The sequence below is a fragment of the Ptychodera flava genome (assembly GCF_041260155.1).
Source record: "Ptychodera flava strain L36383 chromosome 23 unlocalized genomic scaffold, AS_Pfla_20210202 Scaffold_23__1_contigs__length_28996876_pilon, whole genome shotgun sequence".
Classification (NCBI taxonomy): Eukaryota; Metazoa; Hemichordata; class Enteropneusta; family Ptychoderidae; genus Ptychodera; species Ptychodera flava.
Genome location: NW_027248277.1, coordinates 20084838 through 20112378, shown reverse-complemented (window position 1 = coordinate 20112378; position 27541 = coordinate 20084838). Strand labels below are relative to the sequence as shown.

General features: G+C 39.9%; 2 protein-coding genes across 2 annotated transcripts in view; one reads left to right on the top strand and one right to left on the bottom strand.

The window, feature by feature from the left end:
- LOC139123577 (uncharacterized) overlaps positions 1 to 8324 on the top strand; it is a 128660-nt gene extending 120336 nt beyond the window's left edge. Inside the window, exon 7 of the mRNA XM_070689746.1 lies at positions 7993 to 8324. Coding sequence (XP_070545847.1) covers positions 7993 to 8112 — 120 coding nt within the window. The 3' untranslated portion in view covers positions 8113 to 8324. The remainder of the gene's footprint in view (positions 1 to 7992) is intronic.
- Positions 8325 to 18183: 9859 nt separating this feature from the next.
- On the bottom strand, positions 18184 to 19248 carry LOC139123826 (uncharacterized protein F54H12.2-like). The gene has a single exon (XM_070689977.1). It carries the CDS (start codon positions 19246 to 19248, stop codon positions 18184 to 18186), a length of 1065 nt encoding a protein of 354 aa, XP_070546078.1.
- Between the last annotated feature and the right edge of the window lie 8293 nt (positions 19249 to 27541).

Here is a 27541-nt window from a genome sequence, read left to right as displayed (position 1 = left end):
GAGATTAAAAGTTTGCAGGAGGTTGCTCTTTTGACCAATGGATTTACTATCTACCTATTGAACCTTGATCCCGTTGTGACCTTTGATATAATGCAGAGATCTGACCTCAAACAGAATGCAAACGATAATAAATAGATTTGTTGAAAAAATATGTTTCTCTATAGGGATGAGCATATCATTACATGGTCCTATATGCATGGTCCAGTGTCTTCATTTTAACTCAGAGCAGATATTTTTCTATGTATTTAGTCTGATAGATGGCATGTCAATAGCTTTGTATTACTACATAATACTCTTTTGTTTTGGGTTCAAAGACTATCCCTTAGAGTTCAAGGTTCATGGCGTACTGTCCTTGCAGCATTAGGGCTATACAAGTGCACACCAAGTTGTTTGTTGTTGTTTGTTGTTGTTTGTTTTGTTTTGTTTTTGTTGTTGTTTTATTTTAGGGGGACAATCACTGACTCCTTTCCATTCTGTTCCTTGATACCAAGGATATCATGTAGGTTCTGAAAACCTGAACAGCAATCACCCAATTATTCTTTCCTATAGTGTTATCTTTCCATGATCGATGTTTAAGTGCATAGTGATGATGTTTAAGTGAGTAGTTGCCTTGGACCATTTCAGCTTTTATATTGCAATAAATTAGTATAAACATAACAAGAGAGTAAACATTTTGAGATTGTTAGTCTTACTGACTTTACATGCTGTCTGTGTCATACAGTGAAATAACCTATGAGTACAAACCAGTCCTCTTAGCTTAGACATCAGTGACATGGTTACATTTATATTGAATGAAGAAATTACTGATTTATTGCTTTAAGTATAGGAACAATTACACACAGAAAATACACTAACACAAAACAAAAGAAAACCGAGTCACAAAATTGTTATGCTACATGTTAAAAAAATATAACTTTAGACTGTCAACCAATAATGCAAAGTCTAAATAAACAGTTGTAATGCAGCATCAAATATTACAAATTGGTTAATTTCAATTCATGAAATAGTAAGGGTTGAAATTACGGATGTTTCACTTTGAGACAATGAATGTCGAAATAAAACATTTGTCTGTCTTTTTTATTTAAAAGTCTTAAAAGTAGAATGAAATTAGTACAAGTAAGCTTACACAAACTTTGAAATGTTGAAAAGCATGCTTACATGGTATTGAATATTTATATACTTTATGTGAAATGCATTGAATTAATTTTTTATATGGAAAAAATACTATGAGTATTATAAAAACTACAACTACTGTCCTTTAAGGTAGTTCACGCCTCAAAAAGGAAAGATGTAAGCTTTAGATCAAAGTTTTCTCAAGCAAATTTTCAACTGATTTATTTCAAAAGCAAGAATATATTTGGCAATCACCATGCAAATGTTGATACCAGGGAATTAAATAACCCAATATTTACTGACACCTTGATATTTCAAAATGTCCCAATGCCTGCGTGAACTCTGTGGGGAAAATAAAATTTACAACTTTTGAAATACTGAGACAGTGAAAATTTTTCTTACTCCAACATTTTTAAAATCAACCCCCCAAAGTGGCTGATCAGAAAAGAATTTACAAATTTGAGATTCTGGATATCTGTTCAGAGGCACTTTCTTGTGAAGTTCCCGAGGTAAATATGGAAGAAAAATGTTCTTTACACACCATCTACCCAGCTTTGTTCTGACAAATGAACCAAGTGAAGTTGAAAAAAGGCACTTTTTCAAACAGTAGAAGAATATGATGTGAATAAAAAGTTCCTTCATGAATAAAGAGAAAATAAAAATGTCTCTGAAACCTGGTCATTTATTAACTGAGTGCAAAAACTGCAAACCAGTAACAAATTAAATGTGATTGAGTGTGATCAAATCATGAAAAAATATTTGTTTTACTTGTTTGCATTTTGAAGGTTTTTTATTACAAGAATAAGCCTAAATCAAATACTGCTATAAGGGAATTGAATTTTTTCTTTCATCTGCAACATATTAATGTTTTTATTAAATTGCTTGTAAAAGATGAACAAATATTCAGTACATATCATTTGCATTTAAAAGGTGTCTATCAAAAATGCCTCTGGATCTGACCAATGTCAACAACACACAATCTGGTACAATTTATTGTGATGTTATCACTACAGGTACAAACACTTTGATGCAGTGGTTGTCCCTATCAGCTACAACCACCCTGCAAGGTACATCATCTGTCAGTGCTATACCAGTGGGGCAGTTCAGCCCATCACTATCACTATCAATACGACAAACAAACTTACCACTACTCTCAAACTTCAATAGACTACTAGGGTATTCAGTAGTAACATAGACATATTTATCATTTTCAATTGCTATTCCCTGGGGGTATCTCATCTTACCATCCCCACTCTGACAATCAAAGGAATACAAATACTGGTCATGTGCATTGAATACCTGGATACGCTGGTTATACCTGTCTGCTACAAATACCATTCCAGTAGTTGCTATGACTACACCCCAGGGCAAATTGAATTGCCCTTGACCTTTACCTTCTGACCCAAATGACCTAAGGTACTTACCATGTTGTGTATAAACCCTGACACAATGCCCACCATATCTGTCACATAGACATTGCCATCTACAGGACTAATCCCAATACCATATGGATCTTTCAACTCATTTTGTCCAAAGTATCTGATGACATGTCCATTCTCATCACTGACAACTACTTGCTTATTGTTGTCATCTAAACTATAGTATGTATTATCACTTGATATAGCTATATCACATGGTGTGAAAGGTTCCTTAAATTGTTTGAATTCCAAAATTTTCTTTACTGTTCCCTCTCTAGTGGTTATCTGCAACCTATTATTGTCTGTGTCAGCAGTGACAATGTCTCTGTCTTTGTTTATGGCCACACTCCAGGGATAGCTGTACTGTCCCTCAGCACTTCCTTGACTGCCAATGGTCTTCACCAATCCTTTGATGACAGGTATGATGACAGGACAGCCTGGTATTGGTTGATCTCCTATTGTCATGGTAACTTGATATTTTCCATCCAATTGTCCAGCCACTGTAACTCTGTGTGTACCATCTCTGTTATCAGCTACATTGATGTCTTCCCATGATGCACCAGGTTTTCTTACCTTGGCTTTCACTTGTTGTTTTGGGATGACTTGTTTTCCTGTGGAATCTCTGGTTGTGATCAGTAAGTCTGCAGAGTCACCTTTCAGGAGTTGTTTTGGAATGTTTCAACCGTACACTTTGAGATTTCAATGTCATATCGAGATTCAAGAATCCCAGAATTCCATGCTCAGAGAATTCATCTTGTGATGTGAATATAAAGTAGTCATGTTTAGCTTTGTCTGTAGTTTCCATGGTAATCAGTTGCTTGATACGAATACTGACATCACCCTTTGTTGAGAGAAGTTGAGCAGCATTCCCATGATGCATCATTGCCTCTATGTAATTGCCTGCACTCATAATATTACCATGTTTTAATTCCATCTCATCAATATCAGCAGCTGCTCTTTTGATTTTCATTTTGTAATTGTTTTTCAGTTCATCTATCAGTCTCTGCTCTTCTCTCTTTATTTTCTTGATGATTTCTTCTGCTTTCATTCTCACCTTCCTTTCTTCTCTGCTGCACTGCTCTGTAAGATCACTGTGTATCTGCTTGGCCAGGGTTTTGTTCTTTTCAGCTTCCTGTTCTTTCACTTTCAGTTTGTCAACCATGGCTTTCAATTCTGTAAGATACTCATCTGCTGCATCTTTCAAGTCTCTGTGTACATGTTCTGGTATGCGGTGTTTGACTATGGTGCAGTTTGTACAGACAGGTACCTGACAGGTTTCACAGTAGAATTCAATTTTGTTCTCAGTATGGACACTGCAATATTCCACTGCTTGTAGTGTCACAAGACTGGTTGACTTTGCTGTTTCATATTCTGCCTTGGTCATCAGTTGATGTGCACGTGTTAGCGGCAGATTTTTATGTGCCCTAACACAGTTTTCACAGAGATAGTATCTGCACTCCACACACCTGTGAGTTGCTGTATTCTGTCGGCAACCTTCACACTTGATCTCAGTTCCCTGCATAGACTCCAGTCGTTGCTTGAATATTTCAATCAGATTGCTCATAAAGAAGTTGCCTTTTATTGCTGGCACTCCTCCAACAGGAAGCTGATAATGCTGTCGACATTCTGGACAGTTTAGAGATCCAGTCTTCTCAACCAGTGTGACTAAACACTGCTACAAAATGTATGCAGACATGGTAGAATTTTAGGAGACTTGAACTGCTCCAGACATATGGTACAACGCAGGAAATCTTCACCGATTTCTTCTAAAACTTGCATTCAGGAGCAGCAGCCATTGTGCATAGGTGTGTCAGTAAAGCACACTGAGACAGGTACAGAGCTGATAGCAGATAAATTATGGTACCTCAATATGATATCACAGATGATGTTCATGGTGTCACGTGAATCACCAACTCACTTAGGTATTGTAGTGAAGCAAATTCTGTTTGGATTTTGTACACTTAGCTAGGGAGTACTAGAGTGTAGGTGACCGATTTCATGATCAGGCGATGCACAGAGTATGAATACTGACGTGTGACTGAGGTCAGAGGTCACTTTTATATCAATGTCATTGTTGACATAAGGATTTTAAACTGAGTTCTGATAGAGCCTCAGTTTATATAGCATCTTACCCTTTGCACCTGACCCCCCCCCCGGTACTCTATGACGTCATCGGACATTTATGTCCGAGCTGGGTTCAAAGGGTTAACTGAAGTATTTTCACAGGAGAAAGAAATAAGTTCCCTTGGGTGGGGAGGGAGGGTTTTTTGTGCAACGGTTTACCTTATTTAATTTTATTAATTTTGACTTTGATATAACAAATAAAGAGTTCAACTCCACACCGTCTGACTGCTTTCTTTAATACTACAAGTAATTTTATTAATTTTGACTGTGATATTTCAAATAAAGATTTCGACTCCACACCGTCTGACTGCTTTATATATTACCGACAAGTCCTTATCTTCTCTCCAACTTGTGTATACACCACTGCAATTACTCCGAAAACATTGCCAACTTGCTAATCAGCTGTCTGTGTCAGCGGAATAATTGATTGAGTCAACACCACAGCCGTCACACACGTAGTTAAATAAGGAAAGGGGTGAAGATCACAGACACAGTGTCACAAAAAAACGCAAATCTGAGCAGATATAGAAGTCAATTGAAATTTAACGACTATCAAAAGCATCGCTATACCGATGAACTGTTACACGCCAAAGTATGCTGTCTAAAATGGTCATCTTGAGCCAGAAAACCAACCTACATTTTTGAGTCGCTCATGGTCCCATGTCGTCCATAAGAGTGGAAGTCGGAAGTAGAACCTTTTGACCTCAAACCTGTTTATTTCCACTCCAGAAGTAAACATATTTCCCATGATGTGTTTGATGTTATATAATGTCAAAGTTCGTACATCATGCTCAAAATGAGCAAACATTTATATGAGACACGCTACACCACTGGTTTTAATAAATCCTAGAAAATAAAAACAGCTCCATATAGATTGATGTCATCGTGTATGCCAATATCATACACTGTCCATATTATACCATTGTAATAATAATAATAATAATAATATTTTATTGCTTGCTTGTAAATATAGGATTTACATCACATTTGTGGCAATAAAAGTGTGATACAAAAATAAGTTAAAATTTTCTTCAATAAAGATAAAGTATTACAGTATAATAATAGTAGCTAATAATAAATATAACTAGGTATTTCTTTGTTTGTATAAAGTAAAAATATAATCTGCAAGTTGTTCATTAAAAGAGAACTCTTGTTTTGTTAGTAGAGAAATAAGCTGATTTTCAGTATTGTCGTTTGGGAAGTTGATTTTACTGAAAAAGTTCTTTCTTTGGACTTTGTATTTCTGACAGACTAATAAAAAGTGTGTTTCATCTTCAATACTGTTGGTGTTACACTGATTGCAGTATCTTTCAGTAATTGGGGTTTTTGGAACAGTGTGTCTTCCTTTTTCAATTGCTAGATCATGATTGCTAATGCGAAGTTTGGTGAGTAATTTTCTTTTCTCACCTTGTAACTGTGTTAAGTAGGGTTCTAATCTAAAATTATGCTTTATTTTGGCATACATTCTTAGTTTACTATTTTCATCAGTGATCAATTTTTTCCAAAAGACCTCATAATTGTTTGTTAAATTTGTTTTCATTAATCCAGTTATAACTTTGTGGTGTTTAAGTGATGGAGCTTTATCAAGGAGAAAGTCCATTCCATTGTCTTTAATTAAAGCACTTAAACAGTTAAACCAGGATCTATTGTTAGTGTTGTTTACCATTTGCTCCAGAAAAGCTTCTTTAGCGAGATTATAATGTGGCAGTTGTACGATATGAAGCCAGTGTTAACAATATTAAGTTTGATCTCAAGTAGAAGTGGGAATTGTTTGATGCCACCATCGTCACCGTACATCTAGCGTCTATCGTAAACGTAGCACACCGTCATCGACTGTGACCGACTCGTTTGCCCGGCCTCCCGCTAATACATCAGCTACTATCCATACCAATGAAGTTCTCACCTACCGGTATTCCGAAAGACCTCCACCACGTGCACATCGTAACAACAAAACATCTTGAATTGCGTTTAGGTCGTTGCGCAGCACAACAGAGGATCCACGGTCACTTTTATATATTGTCGTTGTATTGTTATGCACTTTCAAACATCATTCTTCAAACACGCAACTCAACGACAGCAGCACGTAATATGAATAAGCTCAAAGCATTGACTTAGCTTTTTAAAGACCTAGGGTAGGAAAATGTAGTCAGGAACTTAATCTATGTCATCAAAATTTTGTAACGTTGCTGTTTCCCTTCAGGCCATCCACATTTATTTTAATTTTTTCTGAGCTGTCTCTCTACATGGTTGTTTGTTGTTAGTGACTTTTTAACTTTTCTACATTCCGACATTTTCTCAATGATCGGTCATGAGGTTAGGGCTTTCAAACTTTGACTTTTTCCTGGTAATTTTTCTCAACGACTGGTCGTGAGGTCGTGGCTGTAAAGTGTTGAATTTAGCCCGACATTTTCTCAATGATCGGTCATGAGGTTATGGCTTTCAGGCTTTGACTTTTTTCCTGGTAATTTTTCTCCACGACCGATCGTGAGGTCGTGGCTGTAAGTGTAAAGTGTGGAATTTTTGCCAACATTTGTCTACACGACTGGTCGCGAGGTTGTGGCTTTCAGGTTTTCGACTTTTTTCAGTAATTTCTCTCAATGGCCGGTCACTAGGGAGCTCCTTTACCGTTTATTTATGAATAATAAGTTGTGTACCTTCCTGTTTATTTACGAATTCATGAATATTTTAAGCGTCCACTAGTTTTACGGACGACATCGTGACACTGTGTCTGTGATCTTCAACCCTTCCCTTATTTTACTACATGTGTGACGGCTGTGGTGTTGACTCAATCAATTAATCAGCTGATACGACAGCAGATTAGCAAGTTGGCAATGTTTTCGGGGCAATTACAGTGGTGTATAGGTAAGTTGGAGAGGAGATAAGGACTTGTCTTTGGCATCTCCTGGTAAATCATTACGGTAACAAGCATTGAGTTACTCTAAGATAAGCAAGCCGATGTAATCTTTGTATATCAGAAAAGCTACACATCAGTGCCGACAAATCTACTCTGTTAAACAAACACTCTGAGTTGGTTTCAAATGTTGCCACCAAAACAAATATTATTTATCAAATTTTAACACAACCTTTAAAAGTAATGGTATATCCCGAACATATGTATGAGATTGTAGAGCTGAGAATCCTTTCACTTCATCAGTCTGAAGATTGCAGGATGCATGAAACTTAAGTATCATTACTTTGTAGTTGAAGTAATTTAGTGTTATTATTTATAACGCTCTGCTATAGCATCGAGCACTGTAATAGCCCATGAAAATTGATAACAGGATCGGATTTGAATTTCTTCTTATCATATTTTTTGTTTTATCTTCTTCTTTATCAGTACCAGCCGATCCACTATCCAACTGGAATATACTCTATAGACAGCACAAACAACAGTACACTTGACTACACACTGGAAAATGGAGCTGGTCCAAGCAGGCTTGGAACGGAGTATTTCTAGTAGTCGTCAACCAGGTCACGGAATCTTCCATTTACAGAACAGGGTGTTACTATGAAGACTTCCAGATAATTATGTGTCAGATTATCATTATGTCAGTACTTTTCTAACTATGAATGAATGATGGATAGATAGCGTAAGCCACCCTGTCATCCCCATTTTGCAGTACATAGGTCCTACAATTGTATAGAGAACAGTATGGATGGAATGGATTATTTGCAGTCAAAGGTGTAAATTTGTCTGAGACATTAAAGGAACCAGTGCTGTTGTCAAATGTATTCAATAGGGTCTATAATAAATTAGATGTAAAATCATAACTGAGAAATCACCGCCCCAACATTTCTCTTAAAAATTAAAATATTTTTCCAACTGTCTCGCCTGGTCACTCATCTATTGATTCACTGGAAGACATGAATTTCCTGCTGAAATAGTTCAGACGTGTACAAGAACATTATTTAATGACTCTGGGTTCAACCATCAATCACTTCACATACCATTGCCTTTATACCATACCATACCGGCACGATTATAATTTTGCATATGCAAGTAAAGATACCGACATTTCTGCAAATTTACCAAACTTATCAAAAACCATGTGATATGAAACTACCAAAGCGATGTTGAATGTTGTATCCATTTAAGGCTTGCATATCTCTGAAACACTGATTTCTATGACAAAGTGACGTGTCAGTCACTCTGTTAAACAGCAAGGCACCTATAGCCATTTTCCACTTTTTATTTTCTCATGAATGCATCACGTTTTCACACAAACTGACGTTCATTTTGAACACAGTTGAAACTTATTTGGGAGAATTTGATCTTTTAAATGTTCAAATTTATCAAAAGAGTAACTAAGGTGCCCTGTAGCTGAAAGTTGCAACATTACAAAATACCCTCAAAAACAAGTGCAGTGCAAAGGAAGCAGAGGAGCTTACATTTGCAGATAACCAACATTACTAAACACAGTATCACATATAAATACTTCAAAATTTACACAAGTGTCTGAATTTCATGTCTACCAAACTGTGATGGCAGGGGCTAAAAGGCAAAAACTGGAACAAAATTCAAATACTGAAGGTCTCTAATTAAGGGATGAGAAGACCAGTTGATATTGTTCCAAAAACAGGCATTTCTCCGCAAACCTCATTTCTGCCATCTATTACTTCCAAATTTTATCATGTAACCTTTAGTCTAAGTACATCTTCTAAGTAAAACATTGATTTTATCAACAAAATAAGGACAGTTATGTTGTCATCAGCAGCACATCATCACGAAATTCCTCAATTATGAAGAATGATAATCGGAGGATTTCTTACTACTTTTCTCATTTGAACCTTGTCAAAACTCTTTACAGTATCTTGTACAAACACGGTACTTTCAATCCAAAAGTAAGATTGTTTGTAGTTAATGACCACTACAAAACCAAGCTTTCTTGCACGACTTGTAATTTTCATCATATCCTGTGAAAGTAAGAAAATGGGAATTTTTGTGTTAACACTTATTTGCAATTTTGTTGAGCGATACATTTCTATTTATTGTTATTTTTCAGACTGTAATGTTTGAAATGATGAGGACTTTTGAAATCATGTGTGCTATTATATAATCTTTCACAAGAGAGAAGATTATAACTTGCCAGCCTTCACTATTTACAGTCATCCAATCATAGTCAGCCATTCATGCTTTAATTTGCATTGGCTTTGTTAAAAGCTACTTGATTGGCTAAGCAGTATACTTTGGTAAACCAACAGCCAATCAAAGACTTGATGCCAATATCTTGACTATGTCTTATTTATGTATCAAAATGATACATTATTGTGTGTGCTTGTCATGAAGCTTTTTGTTTACATTTTGCCATGAAAATTACCTAGCAGTATTCAATTTTTTCAGAAGAATGTAAATAGAATAAAAAGTGCCAAAGGCAGCTAGAATTTAGAAAGAAATGTGCCAAAGAATTTATATTTCTTTGCTACTTTGTTACAGCTTTGTCCATTTCTGTAAATTTAATTAAGGTCTTTAAAACTGTGACACTGATATTACTTCTTACCAACTTACTTTGTTATTCCGTATGCTGAAGTCAAAATAACAATATGTCTTTCTTTACCATGGTAATAAGTCCTACCAATGGTGGTTCAACCACAGTTACTTCCTGGATATCCACCCTAAACCCTTATCCAAGCCAAAATATGAGACATGGGATGTGTCGTTGTGGTGGGTGTTGATGGGGTCCTTGCGGTGGCATCGTCTTTTGACTTGCCAGGCAACTGACAAACAACATAAAATGTTGCTCACATTTTACATGAATAATGAAGACTGCAAATGATATCAGAGCTAGAATTTAACAATGGAGGATTTTCAACAATGTGGTAATAGTTTAATATCATGAAATTAACAGCAGAGACATATGAAAATTGTGATTTGAAAGTATGTTATTTAATTTTGAGTCCTAGTTCAACAAAAATTTGATTTTATGTGAAGAGAAATGACTCTGGCAACTATGACTCAAACAATTTGACTTACTTTTTGAGTCCAAATATTGAATTTTAATGTTCATTTCTAGCTTCCAGTAATTCTGAAAAATATTTTCAGCAAAAAAACCCAGAAAATTGTGAAGTTCAACAATGCTGTACAAACAGATGTATAGCTATAGGATTTACTTATTTAGAAAAAATACTCAGTGAGCATGAAACTACAGCTCCAAGAGTTTAAATTAAAAAGAATGCTTGGCAAGCTTGAAATGAAAGAATTGCTAGTGATTATGAAAATTAGAAAAAGGAAGAGTGCATCTTGATTGTTTTTCCTTTTAAAGCTGTTGAGAAAACAGGTGAAATGTATTATTTTTGTCCATGCCTTTATCATTCTGCCTTTATCAGATTTCTGAGTTTTGGCAGTGTGTGTTTGCCATTACACTTTATGTTGTTTTACAATTTTTACACAGTTGTGTGCTGTTGTTATTATTTCAAGTTTTGTTATTAGATTTTCTCAAGAGAAATAACTTATTTAAAGAGAGCTAACACAAGTTGTAAATAAAGTTTATGCGTTATAATTATAATTATACTTGATATGTTTTTTTAATTGACAGTTCATTAAGGTAATATGCATTTGCCAGACCAAGTTATCATGTTGGCTGAAGCACCAACATATAAGCATGACAATTTTTCTCAGTCAGACTAAACTGTTTAAATGCAACTGTCTTTGAAGCCATGAATCCTACAACCACAATAGTCGTTTGTCTTATTTCTATTGAATTATTTGAAGATGGACATGCCAATAGGATCAGTAACACATCGCCACGCTCGACTACATAATGATATTTTTAAACTAGTGCTCTTGAGTTCAATGTCATTAGTGTTATAACTCCTCTCATTGACACCTGTCTCTGCTCTATCATGCCTGTGCAAGCCTGATAGGACAGAGATTGTACAGGCTAATGAATTTCCACATTCTCACAATTCCACACATATCAACTGATATGGTACATGCACAGCACTCAATAATTTGTTACCAATTGATTCACTGCAGTATGCTGTAATATTGGTTACTTTGTTATTAATTCAGTGACCTAATTTCATTTTGTTACATTGTTGCCAATTCTGTGACTTTGTATACAGTAAGTTTTGTTTCTACTTTGTTACCAGTTCTGTAGCATAGTGTCAAGTATTTGATGACGTTGTTACCTGTGACTTCACATTGGGTCTCTTGGTTGGAGTTTTGCGACAAAATCTGTGGCAATTACTCAGATTAGTTACTATGTTACCAAACCTGCCACTCAAATCTCATTATTTTGGCTACTTAATTTACAAACTCTATGATTTGGCACCCTTTGTGCTGTCAGATTATGGCTCCACTCGGTCAGGAACCTTCTGTTTTCTTATTGTTTTGCACTCCTTACCTGCTGTTCATAACTTGTCACTCAAATGATTAGCGACAGCATTCCCGGCTTATTCATAGACTGTATCACTTCATACAATATGTAGACAATTTTGGGACCAATCCTGACGGGTGTAGCATGCTAGCAGGGTACGCTTACCCATTCCGGACACCAGGTACCACCACTAACTTTCAGTGGTTCAGGATGGTCCTACTTAAATTTGTAAATCTCAAATGTCCCATGGACCTTGAATGAAAGTGATTATTGGACCAGTTTAATGTCGTATTGTTAGCAATTTTCATATGAGCATTGTATTTATACACTCAATCATCTCACGGCATTGTTCATGTTTGATAAACGTTTTGATTAAGATAATTTATTCCCATTTTGCTATATGTATGTATATTACAGCGAAAACGGAGTCAGCGTGGACTCTCTGTTGTGCCGCGCAACAAAATAAACGCAGCCACAGACGTTTTTACAGACAAAACACACAGACAATGTAGCAAATGCCACGAAATATTTTTTATTGAAAAGGCGTGCTGGCGTTTAATACCGGGATTTACTTTTTGTGAACGTGTTGATTTCATCATGGATATGTTAGAAAAATATATCCGTTATTCGAACAACAAAAAACTGAAATAGTTAACTTTCAATATTATCAATGATTATGTCCAACTCAGAAACTGAAGCGAGGGTTTCCGTCTTCGGGAAAAACAACTGACGCTAAACACGGACAGTGTCTGTGGAAAACACACTAGGGATAGTCGCTGTTGTGTGCGGGGGAGGGGCAGAGGAGTCGGTCACACAGTCATATGACGGTTTGCTCGCTATCGTCGGAATTTAATCTAGACGTTTATAATAGACGTAGGGTGATGAAGGTGGCATCGAATAATAAGGTGTATAATAATGGCAGTACTGGCAACAATCTAAATTGAGCTGCTCGCTGCGATGTTTATTTGGTAGATGCTGTCCCAGTCTGAGTTTCGCTGAAGCTACCACCTCGATTGACCAAGGAAGTTTGTGTATGCAGACGCAAAAAACTTGATACTGCGCCGTTCAAGCTCCTTCTGTACAGGATTTACCATAATTTTGGTTTTATTCTCAACTCATTATGAGGAACTTTTTGTTACAATAAGAATACAAACTGAATCTTTTGTTTGATTTGTGGGATTGATTGAATAGGCGGTGTGCCTTTGATGGCGTTTAGTTTGGGTGTTCTGTCTGAAAAAAAGTCTGTGGCTGCGTTTACTTTGTTGCGCTGCACAACAGAGAGTCCACGCTGACTCCGTTTTCGCTGTAATTAGAGGTATCTGCTAAAGTGCGGGCTGCGGGTTGCGGGCTGCGGGTTTTTAGAATTATGGCTAGATTTCTAATATATGTAATATGGCATTAGTATATAAGAAATAAAACCTTTAGAAGGTGTCTATTATCAATAATCATGATCAGGTCTATCGTACAGTATCCCTTTCCTGCCAAGTCCATATTCACATCCATATTTCAACATCAGGTCAAGATGGTTAAAATTAATGAAACACAACATATCCATATTGTGTATTTTAACATAATACTGTACATTTGAAGGCTGTTGAAAACATATATGCTGTAAAATTGATTTTTTTGGACTAAAGATGCTATAACAGACCAAACCAAGTGGGTGAAAATATATACGTCATGTTTCTGAAAAAAAATCAAAATCTGCTAAACTAAAAGCGGCGATTCCGAGGACCAATTTATTTGTTCCGAGCTGCCTGGCCATTACAAATAATTTGGGATCTGAAATCACTTTTCTTTCTTGCCATGGATGTGAGTGAGAAATAATACCAGACTGACAAAAAAATTCGCGCCTCGGAAATGTCGCCACTTATCGCGGAATGAAAATTGTTACATTTCTAGTATCAGGCCATAGGAAGTAAATTCTTTGTAATGCATCTATTCACAATTCGGTTCTAGGGCAACACATACAGAAAATTAAACAATGCCTACTTAAATGCAATGTGTAAGGAAAGATTTGACTTCAAAAAGCGTAGAAGTGTTGTGTATTTAAATGCCGTGTATTTTTCATGAAATCTTTAAAAGAAAAAGACGTACGACAATGGACTTAGCTTACTTTGCCGTTTCGGTTCAACCGAGGTCACGACCACAGAGAACGACATTCCGCTAACATTTTACGAGAGAATTTCAGCGGGAAAAACACGTCGGTGCGTTGACTTATTTTCAGGAATCGATCTAATAGGAATATTTTTGGATGAGTTTGTGTTCTGCAGCTCTCAATAATTGTGTATCTCCTAATATCATGAACATATTCTATGACTTGCACCTGCAGCATGATAGTCGCTCCATATGCATTTGATCCAGCGTGACTATGAAAAGTTTCCTAGGACTATTATCGTGTTCACCACAATAAAATAATTTTAAACGGCATTGAAAACGATTCTGAAAATTGTGCTTTTATCGGCGGTTGAACTAATCTGAAGTGTGAGAAGGGCATGGCATTCTATGAAAAAGTAACAAATTATTAGGCGTGTCGAGTTTCAACGAACTGAAGTTCATCGCCCAGTTCATCTGTGCTGTCAACGATCCGAAACTTACTTTTAAACTATCCATCCTAATCATAACATAAAACGTTAATATAGCGAGTTGTTGTGAAATATGTCTTGTGTTCATATTATAACTCATCCGTGTTCAGTCATATCATTTCGAAAGCTTCGATCTGCAGTGCGCTGTGCAACGGCGAATGTTGGATGGGAATGGACTATTCTGACGTTGGTGGCGCTTTACCAGATGTAAGCTGAAATAACGGCATTATTCAAGAAGTTCACGGCTTTTATTCCATAAACAAATACATCTAGATACTCTTTTAGCATTCATTCTAACTACTAGCGAAAATGATACCGAAAATCACGCATTTTTTTATGCCCGCAACCCGCAGCCCGCAACCCGCAAAATAGCGCATCCGGTAATTAGAGGTCTAAAACAGGTCTGTCATCTATCAGATATTTATATAAGTAGTAATAGGTCGCACTGTAACGGGCGGATTTTGGCAGGAGGTTCAGTGAGGTTCACGGTTTTTTGGCAGGAGGTTCAGGAGGTTCAGTGAGGTTTACAAATTTTTGGCAGGAGGTTCAGTGAGGTTTGAAATTTTGGCAGGAGGTTCAGTGAGGTTTCAGATTTTGGCAGGAGGTTCAGTGAGGTTCGGGGGATTTTGGCAGGAGGTGGTTTGAGGTGCCGCAGGCGCCGACGATTTGGACCCCCTAGCCCAGTCAAAATTAGCAATTTGCAAATTTTTGGCAGGAGGTTCAGTGAGGTTTCAGATTTTGGCAGGAGGTTCAGTGAGGTTTTGGGGTTTTGGCAGGAGGTTCAGTGAGTTGCCGCAGGCGCCGACGATTTGGACCCCCTAGCCCAGTCAAAATTTGCATTTTTTGTAATTTTTGGCAGGAGGTTCAGTGAGGTTTCAGATTTTGGCAGGAGGTTCAGTGAGGTTTTGGGGTTTTGGCAGAAGGTGGTTTGAGGTGCCGCAGGCGCCGATGATTTGGACCCCCTAGCCCAGTCAAAATAAGCAATTTGCCAAGTTTGGCAGGAGTTTGACCCTTTTTTGGGGGGGGGGTAGTATAATGCAGGGAGGTGACAGTCGATTGTGAAGCAGATGTTGATCCCCTAAGTCTGGGAAAATTCGTAATGTGGCTGATATATTGAAGTAGACGATGATTGGCTGGTTTGAATGCTGCAAAGCACGATGGGAGGACTCAGAGTCTTCCTCTGATTGGCGTATTTGAATTTAAGAGTTTTGATTCGTTGATTTGAAGTTATGCAAATGAGCACACTCTTTAAAAGAGATCAGGGCCACTCAGGGCCTCATTCGAGCTCTGACCTTTGACAAGTGCAGATGCATACAGCTATGGCGACTTGTGACCTTACACCGAGCCAGTGCCAGCAGGGATGGCGCAAATGTTATTCAGCTAGGGTAGAGAGGCCCTATTACTTCAATATCAAAACCAATGAAAGCCGATGGTCAATGCCTGGTGTTCCAGAAGGTTTTGATGCGCCTACAGCCAGTTCCCCTGGCAACCACAGTCCCACCCTTCCTGAGCCTGCCGTAGAACCACCATCAACACCCCTTCTGTTCGATTCTCAAAGTACAGATGTGACAGATAGCCAGCCGCAACTGTACTCCAAGTGCACTCGAGACCCGTCACCAGTGATGTCACACTCAAACAGGTGAGAAGGAGTTTCGATTTCAACTTTCTTCAATGGAGACATCTGCTAGGCTTGTTAGTGTCAAGATGTACAAGGGAAGTGCCTATGTTGGCATTCGTGAGTTCTTTAAGCAGGAGAAGACTGGTCAGTTGATACCAACCAAGAAAGGTATTACATTAAGACTGGATGAGTGGTGTCAGTTAAAATGTATCGTAGGGAGAGTTGATGATGCTGTCCAGATGTTGACCTGTAGTTAATTCATTCTATTCCAGAGTACACTCCACCCCCCATCCCCAATGACCTGGATAGGAAAGTGGCACGCAAGCTGGTGAAATACATCTATGCGAAATTTATCTCACAGGAAGTTGATAAACTTGTGAGTGAAAACTGTGAGGGATGTCAACATGACTATCTGTCCCAGAGGGAACACGAGTGTCTACATTATGGTTGCACACCTGCCGGACAGAGGGAAGTGATTTCCAAATACTTTGGAGCTGCTGCCGAACGGATCGACATGTCTGTCGTGGAAAGATCTGTCCAGGAAGTTGCAGAGATCTGTAACCTTCAAATGGACTTCGGATTGATTGACCTTGATGAATTGCTGCACTTACTGTGTTATCGATGGGCCGATGATCCAGAGGGATGCTTTGAAGCCTTGATGGACAATATTACCGTGTACGGAATGGTTCTCTGCAATGACATTATCGAGTCCATGTGTGAAACAAATGGATCTTCTAGTTGTTAGAATTTCGGCAATGTTTTCAATTGTATCATTCAACGTTCAAAGTTATTTGCCACACCTTTTGCTTGAGTTGCTATTTTTGATGTTCTCTTTTTTGAAAGGTTACGCATGCAATGAATTACTTGAAGTTTCTTCTCCGACTTTCTTCAGGAGTACAAGAACAGTACGGGACACTTACAACTTGTTGTATTCTATTTCATGTTTGTGTTATAAGTTTTGAATTTAAGAAAATAAAATGTGCTGTTAAGACTTAAAGATGAAAAACTTGTCAGTCTACAGTCTTTGAGTGAGAGAAAGAGAAGTGTGGATGATTAATTTATTTTGTTTAACTGCCCTTATCCTAATCCGCTATACCCACCCTTGGAAAAATGATACACACTGGTAATGTTTTCAATGGAACAACTTGTCAAGTTTATTTGAATGTTAACACCAGTGCAAATATACAAAGAACAGCTAACTTGCAATGAAAAGTGAACGATAAATTCTAACGCTTCTTTAAAAAGTCAACATCATAAACGTCAAAATCAACACCTGTCAGTTTTTCGATAAAATCATTGACAAGAAAGTCATTGAAAGTCAAATCTTCAGTGAATTGCTTCACAATGTTCGGCATGGACCATCCCCGGCACCGATGCAGCAGATAATAGAGAACGTACTGTCCACACACAGAAGAAAGGGGTCCCTGGAGTCTCTGCCTGTTATAGATCCAGTCAAGAGAATTTCTTTTCAGGAATGTCTCGAAAGGTGTCTTGATGGGCGGACGTCCATAGGAATCGAAATATTCGCCATTATTGCTATCCACAAAGTAGAAAGCAACCCAATGTTTTCCTGGTTTGGTGCTGGGGTCCACATTGGCAACAAAAGCAGCTGGATATGATTTCAGTCTTGTCTTGGGCAAGTTGTCAGAGGCCATCACCCCAACAAAAGAAGATGCTGCGTACCTGTCCCCAGTCAAGATCTCCCTGAGCTCTAAGGTGTCCATGCTTTCTTATTCGAGTGTTGAAGGACACGTATTCAAAAGTCAAACAGGATGTTGCGATCTCTGTCAATTTCGATCACGTTGTCCAGCTCGCCATACACGAGTAAATTCACAGTATTTGGCAAGGCTTGTCTGAACTGCAGTTCTATGCCAAGGTTGCCCTCTTTGATCAGGTTCAAATGCCCTCCGTCAGCAGACAAGTCCGGTGTGAGATCAAAGGCAAACAGTGTGTATCCGTTGTCGTATTCATAGCGATTGATATCGATGCCTTCATCCCGACCCATTTTGTTAGTTCCAGTAAAGAGGGAGTAGTAGGCCATAAGGAACGATTGACCCCCGGCCCTGGTGAAGTCCATTTTCAGAGGTTTTGCTTGGAATTTGTTTTCCGCCGACATTGAGGACGAGTGATGTCATGTCATAATGTTTGAAGTTGAAAGGGTTCTTCTTGTATGAACCATTGAAGGCATTGTTGTCCACCAGACCCAAGACCACACGTTTAGGTAGCTGTCCCAAAAAGATGTGATCTTTGTTGAAGGACATTGTACCTCCAGAAATGGACAGAACTTTCATCACACAACGATGTATGGGATACTTGGATGGTCCCTGCTTTAAAGCTTCTGCATGGCCCAGCTGTACCGATGGACTGAGTTTAATTTTTCTGACCAGTACTGTAGCTTCTGTGACCACTGCTTTGAAGTTTGGATTTTCTGCAGAGCTCACAAGAGAGAAGGCATTCTTGCTTCTGTTGAGTTTGAGACGTAATTCAACACCATTCATTAGATACTTGGGTTGAAAGAAGAGATCCGAATGGATGGGTCCAACCATATCGACAACTTGACTGCCAGATGTGAAGGCATATCTGCTTTTCAGTCCCTTGTTTGCTTCCCCACCTTCTTTAGTAGGGTCCACTTCGTCCATTTTCAAGTGATAGTCCTTGAAGAATAGGGCAGCACCAATATGGGTGCCTTTGGCTTCCTTCCCATAATTTAACAACGTCTCCATCATCGCTCGGTATGGGTAAGTAGGGGAGGGGTTGGATATCATTTTGCCATTGAGGTGTACATCCACTTGACTGAACAGTGAATGGAGCCACAGATTGACAGGTCCCACTGCTGCATCTGCACCCAGGTTACTACCATCAGCTTTTGTGATCTTAGCCTTGATCAGAAGGAGTGTTGAGGACAAATCTATGTAGTCTTCCCCCGAGCCCGAAATCACAAATTCGATGGGTCCCGATTCCACTATGTGTGTCAGGGGATGCACTTCTTCCCATTGTCCTCTTCCACACTGGTCTGAGTGGAGGAACTGTGAACAAGTCAAGTTCACTCTTTGTACATTCGCAGGAGTGTTCATGAAGAAATGCCATGTTAGTCAAAAATGTCAAGAGATCTTCTCTGTCGCTTTGCTTTGGAGGAAATGACTCTTCTGCGTGGCGCTCTGCGTTTTATACCACCACTGCCACCAGGGGAGAAAAACTGTTTCAAACCCCTTCCTGCCATTAGGTCTTTTCCAGCTTTTACCAGTCGCCTTTGGCAGAATGCTTCACGTTACGTCCACTGAGTGCATCACCTGCAATATTGAGTCCTGTTTTTAACACCTGTCTCCCTAGGACTTTGGCTCCTTGTTTCAGCAGCGGTGTGGCTGCACGGAAAAGACCTCCCAACAGACCGCCTAAGCCATATCCTCGCTGCACAGCTGCTCCCTGGAACGATGCTCCATTTCCCACCTGATCCACATAAAACTTCCTGTATGTGGCTGGGTTGCTTTCATAGATTTTACGTCTATAAGGCATGGTTCAGGCTACAACAGTGTAGGGCGTCGCTTTCTGAAGGCTAGTGTCACGATCACTTTCCCACTCTGGAATGGTACTCTCTGACAGTGTCGTCTCTTATGTAGACCTCTACTGTATCAAATTCGCGATTTCTCAGGGGAAGAAAGTATGGAGTGTGAAAGGTGTGGTTGATCATCTGTCCGTGGACCCCTTCCACATTTTCTATTCTCAACAGTGGTGCAAAGGTGTCTCCAACCAACTGGTCGTCCACCAGATCGCAATACACATAGAGAGAAGAGAGGTTTCGAACACTGAATATGAAGGGGGCATCACTCTTCTGCCGTAATATGGTATTGGGATAAAATCCCATGATTTCAGCCAAACCTGGAAGAAAGTGGAGACTGGTACCCTCACTCACATCAGCGGTTACTTTCCTGGACACTGTGTCGAAAGTCAATAGGACATCATCGGGTAAACCTCGCTCTCTCAGAGTAGTCAGTATACTTCCAAAATCATCATAGTAACCTGCAGGTATTTTGACAAGTGTTTTTCTATGGTCCTGATCATCATACACAAGGAAGTTTCTGCCCTCGACCACGTTGTACCAAGGAAAGGGTAATGTATTTCCGTCAAGGCCACTTCCCAATTACCCTGGAGGGAAACGTGCTTTGGTAATTTCACAGTGTAGCCTGTCACTTTATTGTCTGGGAAAACTTCCATGGATGCGTTGCTAGGTAATGTCATGAAGAAGGGGTGTTCAGCCATGGTGACTGTTACTTTCCAGTGTGGTGCTGGGCCAGAGTATGTCCTTGTTATACCTTTGCTAAATCCGTCACCCAGCTGTTAACTTGGCAGGCCAACCGTACCACTTGACCAAGTATTCTTTCTTTCCCCTTCTCTTTCTCGTCTTGAGTATTTTTTCCACCCTAAATACATCGTCGTGTTTCTTAACCACTCTTTGCAGTTCTTGCTCATAGAATGTCCCTTCTAACACTTCACCATCGTAATCTTTCAACTTGTACAAGGGTGGTCGATCAGGATCCGTCCTGATATGGTGAAGACTTCTTCAGTCCAATTTGGAAGGTAGCCCTTCTTGAACATTCGTCTGGCTTTGCTGATTCTCACTTGCTCACCAATGTCGTATTTGAATTTGATTGCTTTGGAGTCAAAATCACTGTACAGTGTGTCCCACACCTCTTTTTCATTGGTCTCGTTCACAGAAGCAGGTTTTCTCTTGATGCTGCGGTGCCAGGTGTTGTTGTAGGAGTGCATCAATTGAGGAAGTATGGATATGTAGTTCAGGGTGTTGTTTCTGGTGAAGTATTTCCACATTTTAGTCTTCAGGGTGCGGTTAAAACGCTCTACCACTGATGCTTTTGTTTCATTTCCAGTGGTGAAGAAATGAATGCCTTCATTCTTCAGTAGTTTTTGAAATATGTGGTTGACAAACTCTTTACCTTGGTCTGTTTGCAGTTTCTCTGGTTTTCGTCCACTTTTAAAAATCTGTTGGAAGGCTGACACCAAAGTGGTTCCACGTTTATCTTTCAAGGGAATGGCCCAGGCATACTTGGACAGGATGTCAATACATGTTAGGATGTATCGGTATCCTCCGTTGTATTTTGCCAGTGAACTTAAATCAGCCAGATCAGCTTGCCACTGTTGATCTATACCACCAACAATTACTCTAGCCCTTGGAAACCTCCACCGCACAGGCTTGTGCAGTGTGTAAGTGTCTTGACGTTGCATCCATTCCCTCACTTGCTGACGGGTTATTTTCACCCCCTTTTCTCTTGCAGCACGGTAAACAGCATCGATTCCTCCAAAACTTGCGGAATGACCTGGATCGTAAAATACCTCGCTGAGATGTTGATCCAACTCCGTCGATTTGGTCACATGTTTCATGTTTGATGACGATGGACCCAGAACAGCAGGCACACAGACACCTTACGCGTTTGAGAACATCATTTACAGACAGAGAAGGGGGACAACACTCCATGACCACAACCTCCTGTAAAATGATCAGCAGCGGAACGGGCCTTGTTGTTTTAAAAGTCAATCCAACTCTTTGGACGATGTCGAGGTCTTCTTGTTGTTGAAATAACAGGAGCCACCTTCTTCTTTTTGGCAAACGGCTGTTCAGTAAACATTTCCGATCCACCATCACTGTGGTCCATGTGAAGTAGTCTTTTGGATTTCTTCAAAGACTGGATCCAGTTCCATCTGTCTCTGTTTCCTACCAGATCTTGTGGAACATTCATGGTAGACAATACCTGTGCAAACTGTTGCCATCCCCTGGGAGTGAAAGTTTTCCTTCGACGTAAAACATCATTGACAAGATCTACCATGTGGGTACCTGGCACAGGACTACCATCAAACATCAGTTCCCCTTTCTCGTTCCAGTCAATTTGATCATTCTGTTTCATTTTCTCCAGGAGAAGTTTTGCTTTTTTCTTCATAGATTTTGGTACACTTTCGATGACATCCAACTCTACCCCATCTGCTGGCTTTTCATCATAAACCCTTTCCCCTTCCGCGCTCAGGTTCAATGAAGATATGGAAGAAGAAGTTGCAGCCGAATCATCAGTTTTCATCTCAGATGGAAGGATGCTGATTTTCACAGGTTCCCTCCTTTTGTCGATGAAAGCCCTGTACTGCTGAAGAGTCTGTTGGTATAGCTTAGCTTTTTCATCATCAGCTATATCTGTTCTTTCTAAGATCTGCTGCATCTCTTGGTCTAATGAGGACAATACCTTGGTGACAGGATGTGTCGTCTGATTCTGCTGAAGTTGTATTGTATTGAGTAATTCCTGCGGCACCAGTGCCATCTTCTTGGCGTGTTCCATGGGCATGGTGACCGTCACTTAAACAGCAGACTACCAAGCACGGAGAGAACAGGTCCTAAAACAGCAGAGAGGAATCCTCCTTTCTGGACCAGTATTTTCTTCTTCTTGGATGTTTTAACCTTCTATCTGTCAATGTGCGCAGTTGATGTTTGTATTTGCTCAGTTTCTTCTTTTGACCTGCTGTCAGTGGAACACTGCCCCTCAAGATGTTAAGACAGCACTCGCAAAGACAGTGAATGAGTTCGTTACTGGCTCCTTCAATAACTCCCCTCTGTTGCTTTGGGTTGCCTCTGGCTAACACAGAGAGAAAGTGGGCATGCTTTCTCATTCGCTGAGACATGATGAATGATGACATATCTTTCAGTCACATCTGTTTTATGTTTTTCTGACATAAACGAAGGTAGTCTCTCCGGGGAAAATGTGGGAACGCAGACGAGTGACTTCAGGAGCATTTGGTTTCAGGTCAATAAGAAGATAGCCGTAGGGTTCTCGGGTAGCATCGAGAAAGGCTTCCTGAATAAAACGCGTGTTTCCAGGATACATTTGCTTGGCCAGGTGTGTGATTTGTGATCCATCTCTCGGATTTTTGAACAGGATCAGATAATGTGAATTCAAACTCATGGTTCGGGTCTCTCTACCTTGATGAAACAGATTTTGCAAGATAAGCATCACGGACAGATTGCGATGGTGAGAACCCTTGGTGAAAATATTGGCAATCCTCTTGTCGTTACCAGTTTCAGACATCAGATCATCAAGGATCAATAAATTGGACTGACGGGGAGAGAACATACTGTCCAAGTCTTCAGGTATGCCTTCAACAAAACGAATGCCTGGAATCTTTGCAGTGAGTTCTGCATAGGCAGATTGGTATTCGCCATAGCACCAAACAATGTTTTCTGGAGCAGGGAAAATCATGGCTTCCCGTTCCTTGAGCAGCCGCTTAACAAATTCGGTTTTGCCTGATTGTGTTGGTCCACATATGAGAGCAGTGAAAGGATGTTGAAGTCTGACATCCATGATTGAATGGGTTGATGTTGTTCGGACAAAGCATGAATTATTCGTATCAGCTGGCACATTAACTGATGGGAGTCAGATTGCCTGGCTAGTTTCAACAATCTATGCCTCTCCACTTTGTCTTCAATGTTATGCACTTGTGTGAGATGGTTTGCCAGTCTGACTAAGTGTTTTGCATGACAGCCTGGGTAAGGACAGTTCTTTCGAACTCGTGGCATGGCACATCAAGTCAGCCGGTCAGCTCTTCAGTGTGACTGTTTACTTTTTCCTTCAGTCAATTTCCCTGCTTATATCAAACACTTTTGTGATACAGAACAGGCTTTCTTTTGAAAAATTTATCATATATGACGTACGGCAACACACATAAATACAGAAAGAACATTGGATTTGAAAAATCCCGATTATTGATGATCAACTTCAGCAGTGTTTGCAGAATGAGACCCATCACGTCAAATGAATGTCAGACTGCAAACATCACAAACTTATACAGGAAAGTAATCCCATTGGATGATCTCATTTCTCGACAACGGGAGGGCAAAAGGGGACCCGTGGGGCAAAGGGACCTCAAAGTTTCTTGCAGGGACATAACAAATGAAAGAGTGATACACTTCAGTGGTCAGGAGAACTGCTTTCAAGTGGCCCCCGGGGCAGAGGGGCCCACTTTTTGGCCTTTGGGGCAAAGGGGCCACACATACACACCAACTTGTTTTGACTAACACATATATACACAAACACCAATGAACAAATACAAACCAGCCGCTGATTCATTTCAAATTTAAAAAGTTGTGTTCGGTTTAATACATCCAACTTTTAACAAAATTTTGCACACCCAACATTTGAAAGGCAATAAATTTCACTTCTCAATACAATATCCAATTCAAACACTGTTAATTTGTCACATTTGTTTTCTTCTTTATAATTATACGCCGTTTTGTTTGTTGTTGTTGTTCTTTAGTTTTTTCATTAGTTTTAAGGGCATATAAAATATGAACGAATTGAACTGCTTTTAAACATTATCAGAATATAACATGAGACTGGAACATTTTGTTTTGAAAGATGATCAACAAAAGAACTTATTATTGGGTTCCTCGCGTACAGATAAAAATTCTGAATTTACAGACAAGTTTCAAATTCCAAACAGCCAGTCACCATCACATTACAAATCCAAGGGTACAGTGGATACACCATCTTCTAGAACTTTTCTCTTAATGTAAAGGTAGGTGAACCCATATTTCAACTGTCGGTAGGTGTACATGCATATCCCTTCTAGACGAAATCCTCTGTTGGTGACAGTTTTGGGACATCTGGTTGTCAGGACATCAAGGTACACGTCTTTGGTGATGTTGTTAGTTTTCTTGCTCACTCCCTTGCTGGAAAATTTATCCTTCTCACCGCCAAAACAGTAATATGATTTACTGTTCAGGGCGATGATGCCTTCACCTTGCCACTCTACCTTGAAGAGGCCAGGTGTCCTCTTGTCATGTTGAAAATGGGTTGGTCGGGGAAACCACATGTGGCGTTCAGCTTCATATAGGGCCTGCATTTCGGGCTTGACCAAGCTGTGAAGTGTGTCTGCAGCGATGGCTATGTAGGCAGAGTCTGTGTCCATTTCAACATACTGCCAGTCACTCCTGTCAAAATACTTGCTCATGAAGTCATAGTAAAACTGTAGCATGCGTAGCTTGGCATACTGGTAAACGAATATTCCAATTTGCATGGGTTGGTCTATGGTGATAGTACGTTTTAAGGAAGACACTTCATAGGTGTCATCGGAGAAGTCGATGATTCTTCTGAAAAGGGGTGCTCGCCTCGACAATACCGCAGATTTTCACATCAAGATGTTTGTCCTTATTCATCAAAGTTTTCCCGTATGCACTGTTGCCAAGGAGTTTCATCGTATCGCCCAGAACAGACTACTTAGAGGCATCAGCATCTCCTTGTCGACGGGCCTCAGATACAGATTCGCCAAACTTTTTGAAACAGGACTTTGGAGTGTACTCGATAACTTGATGTATCCGTTTCACAACAAGGCCGTGTTCAAGGTACCACTTTAGAAGGGGTGAAATAAGGAGAAGTTTCTCACCATGCAGGCTACCAATCAGTGATCGACGAGGGGATCTGAGCTGGTCTTTTTCTGCTGCGATGAAAACATGTGCTCTCCTATGTCCGATCTTGAGATGTTCACATTCTTAAAGATTGGACACATCTCAGAAAAGTGTTCTTTGAGATGTGGCGGCACTTCAATATCACACTCTACCATTCCAAAGAATCCTCCATTACGCACAGCCTCAATTATGTCCTTCTCTTGTAAGAAGAAAGACCTGTCAAAATATCTGTCGTGTCTTCGCCGGCGAAAGGCTTTTAGGTCAACATCAGCACGTCTCATGTCAAGGTACTGGCATTCCCATAGGGTTACCAGGTGGAACCCCATGTCCCTGATGTATTTGTCATTGTTCATAGTCTCCCTATAGAGTTCCTGCATGGGTTTTCCTCGGACCTCATTGATTTCTTTGCCTCTGTTAAGGGAACAGTTATGGCCATGCCAGAAACAGCCATGGAATTGGTATACTGTGTTGGTAGTTTCGCAAAAACCATCAACGGGAAGCTGACGACTGCCAAGACGCCGCTCTCTTGCATTGCCCCTATGTTGAATACTGATGTTTTCTTTGTTAGCAACAAACTCCAGCCACTCCACTGCCATGGGTTCAGACCATTTCCGTTTGAAATTTTCACTGGCCTTTCTTCTGACATGAAAACCTGTAGGCATTTCCTGCATCAGTGCCCAAAGGTATAGGGCATTTGCATCATAGCCAATTATTTTCTTGCAGGTTTTGCCATCACGAATGGTGGTTTTATCTGCCTCTTGGTAACGGTGGAAAATAATGCTCGGACCACCGATGATATTGGATTTGAAAGTATCATATAAGTCTCTATCTTGCTCGCTGATTAGAGAGAAGTTGACGTCGGCTGGAAGTTGTCCAAAAAGGTATCGCATAGTCACACCGGGTAAAGAAACTGCATCTTTGAAAGGATCGACTCCTCTTTCTCTGTAGAAGGCAACCATGTTGTCAATGGCTCGGAGATAGGGTTTCACGTCATTGTTGTTGTACCAGACGAGGAAGTCTCTGAAACTGGTCATTCGGCGTGTTTCCCAGACCTGCTGACAAAATGCATAATCTTCCATGCTGATATTTGTTGCCTTCAGGCTGCTGTAGAAAGCTGAGTGTGGTGGAAGGGATGTTTCCTTCAGCTTTTCGAGCGAATCCATCCACTCGTATGGAAAGAATCCTCTTCACCTGCATTGTACGCTTTTAAGAACTGAGCATAACTGCAGCCATGCGAGATGTAATTTGCAATATCAAGAAAGCGTAGTGTGTCTGTCTCTAACACCAGATAATCCGCAGACCTCTTCATAACGAACTTTACTTCGTCTTGCTGTAGCAGTTCTGGCCAAAGGTACGGTTTTGCTACGTTCAGGTCATAGTGCCCCGAATTGAAGCCAAGAACAGGCAGCTGTTTCAGATACCTCATAAAATGACGCTTCAGCTTACTCAGGGGATGTTTCTCATCATCATCTGCTACCCCTTCGCCTGCCATCTTCGCCTGTAACTCGGTTAGAATGGATGCAAAGTTGTTCTTCATTATTTCGAAGCAGTGACGACTGATGGTATTCAGGTAGCCCAGCATGTCAGATACCAAATGCTGTGGGTCTCCTTCAGAGGTGAAACAGCGCGGTTCATCAAACGATGGTACGTTACTGCATATACTGACGCTCAACAATTCGTGCTTTGCTTCAAGACACAGTTTACCGCCATCGGATGGAATCATATTTTCTTTGTTCAGATAACACTCGAAATCGAATGTAGCCCTGTATGGTTAAATGTGCAAGTGCTCTGGCACAGATATTCCCATCATTGCAAGGCAATCAAAAATGGTGGGAGCGAGTTGAAAAGTGCCTCCTGGGAACTTGTGTCTGGTCAGTTTCGTACAGGTTTTCTCGTGTCTGTGTAGGTGTCCT

What these genes read in the sequence shown, in the direction of transcription:
- LOC139123826 (XM_070689977.1), bottom strand. Translation starts at nt 19,248, where the DNA reads ATGAACACTCCTGCGAATGTACAAAGAGTGAACTTGACTTGTTCACAG.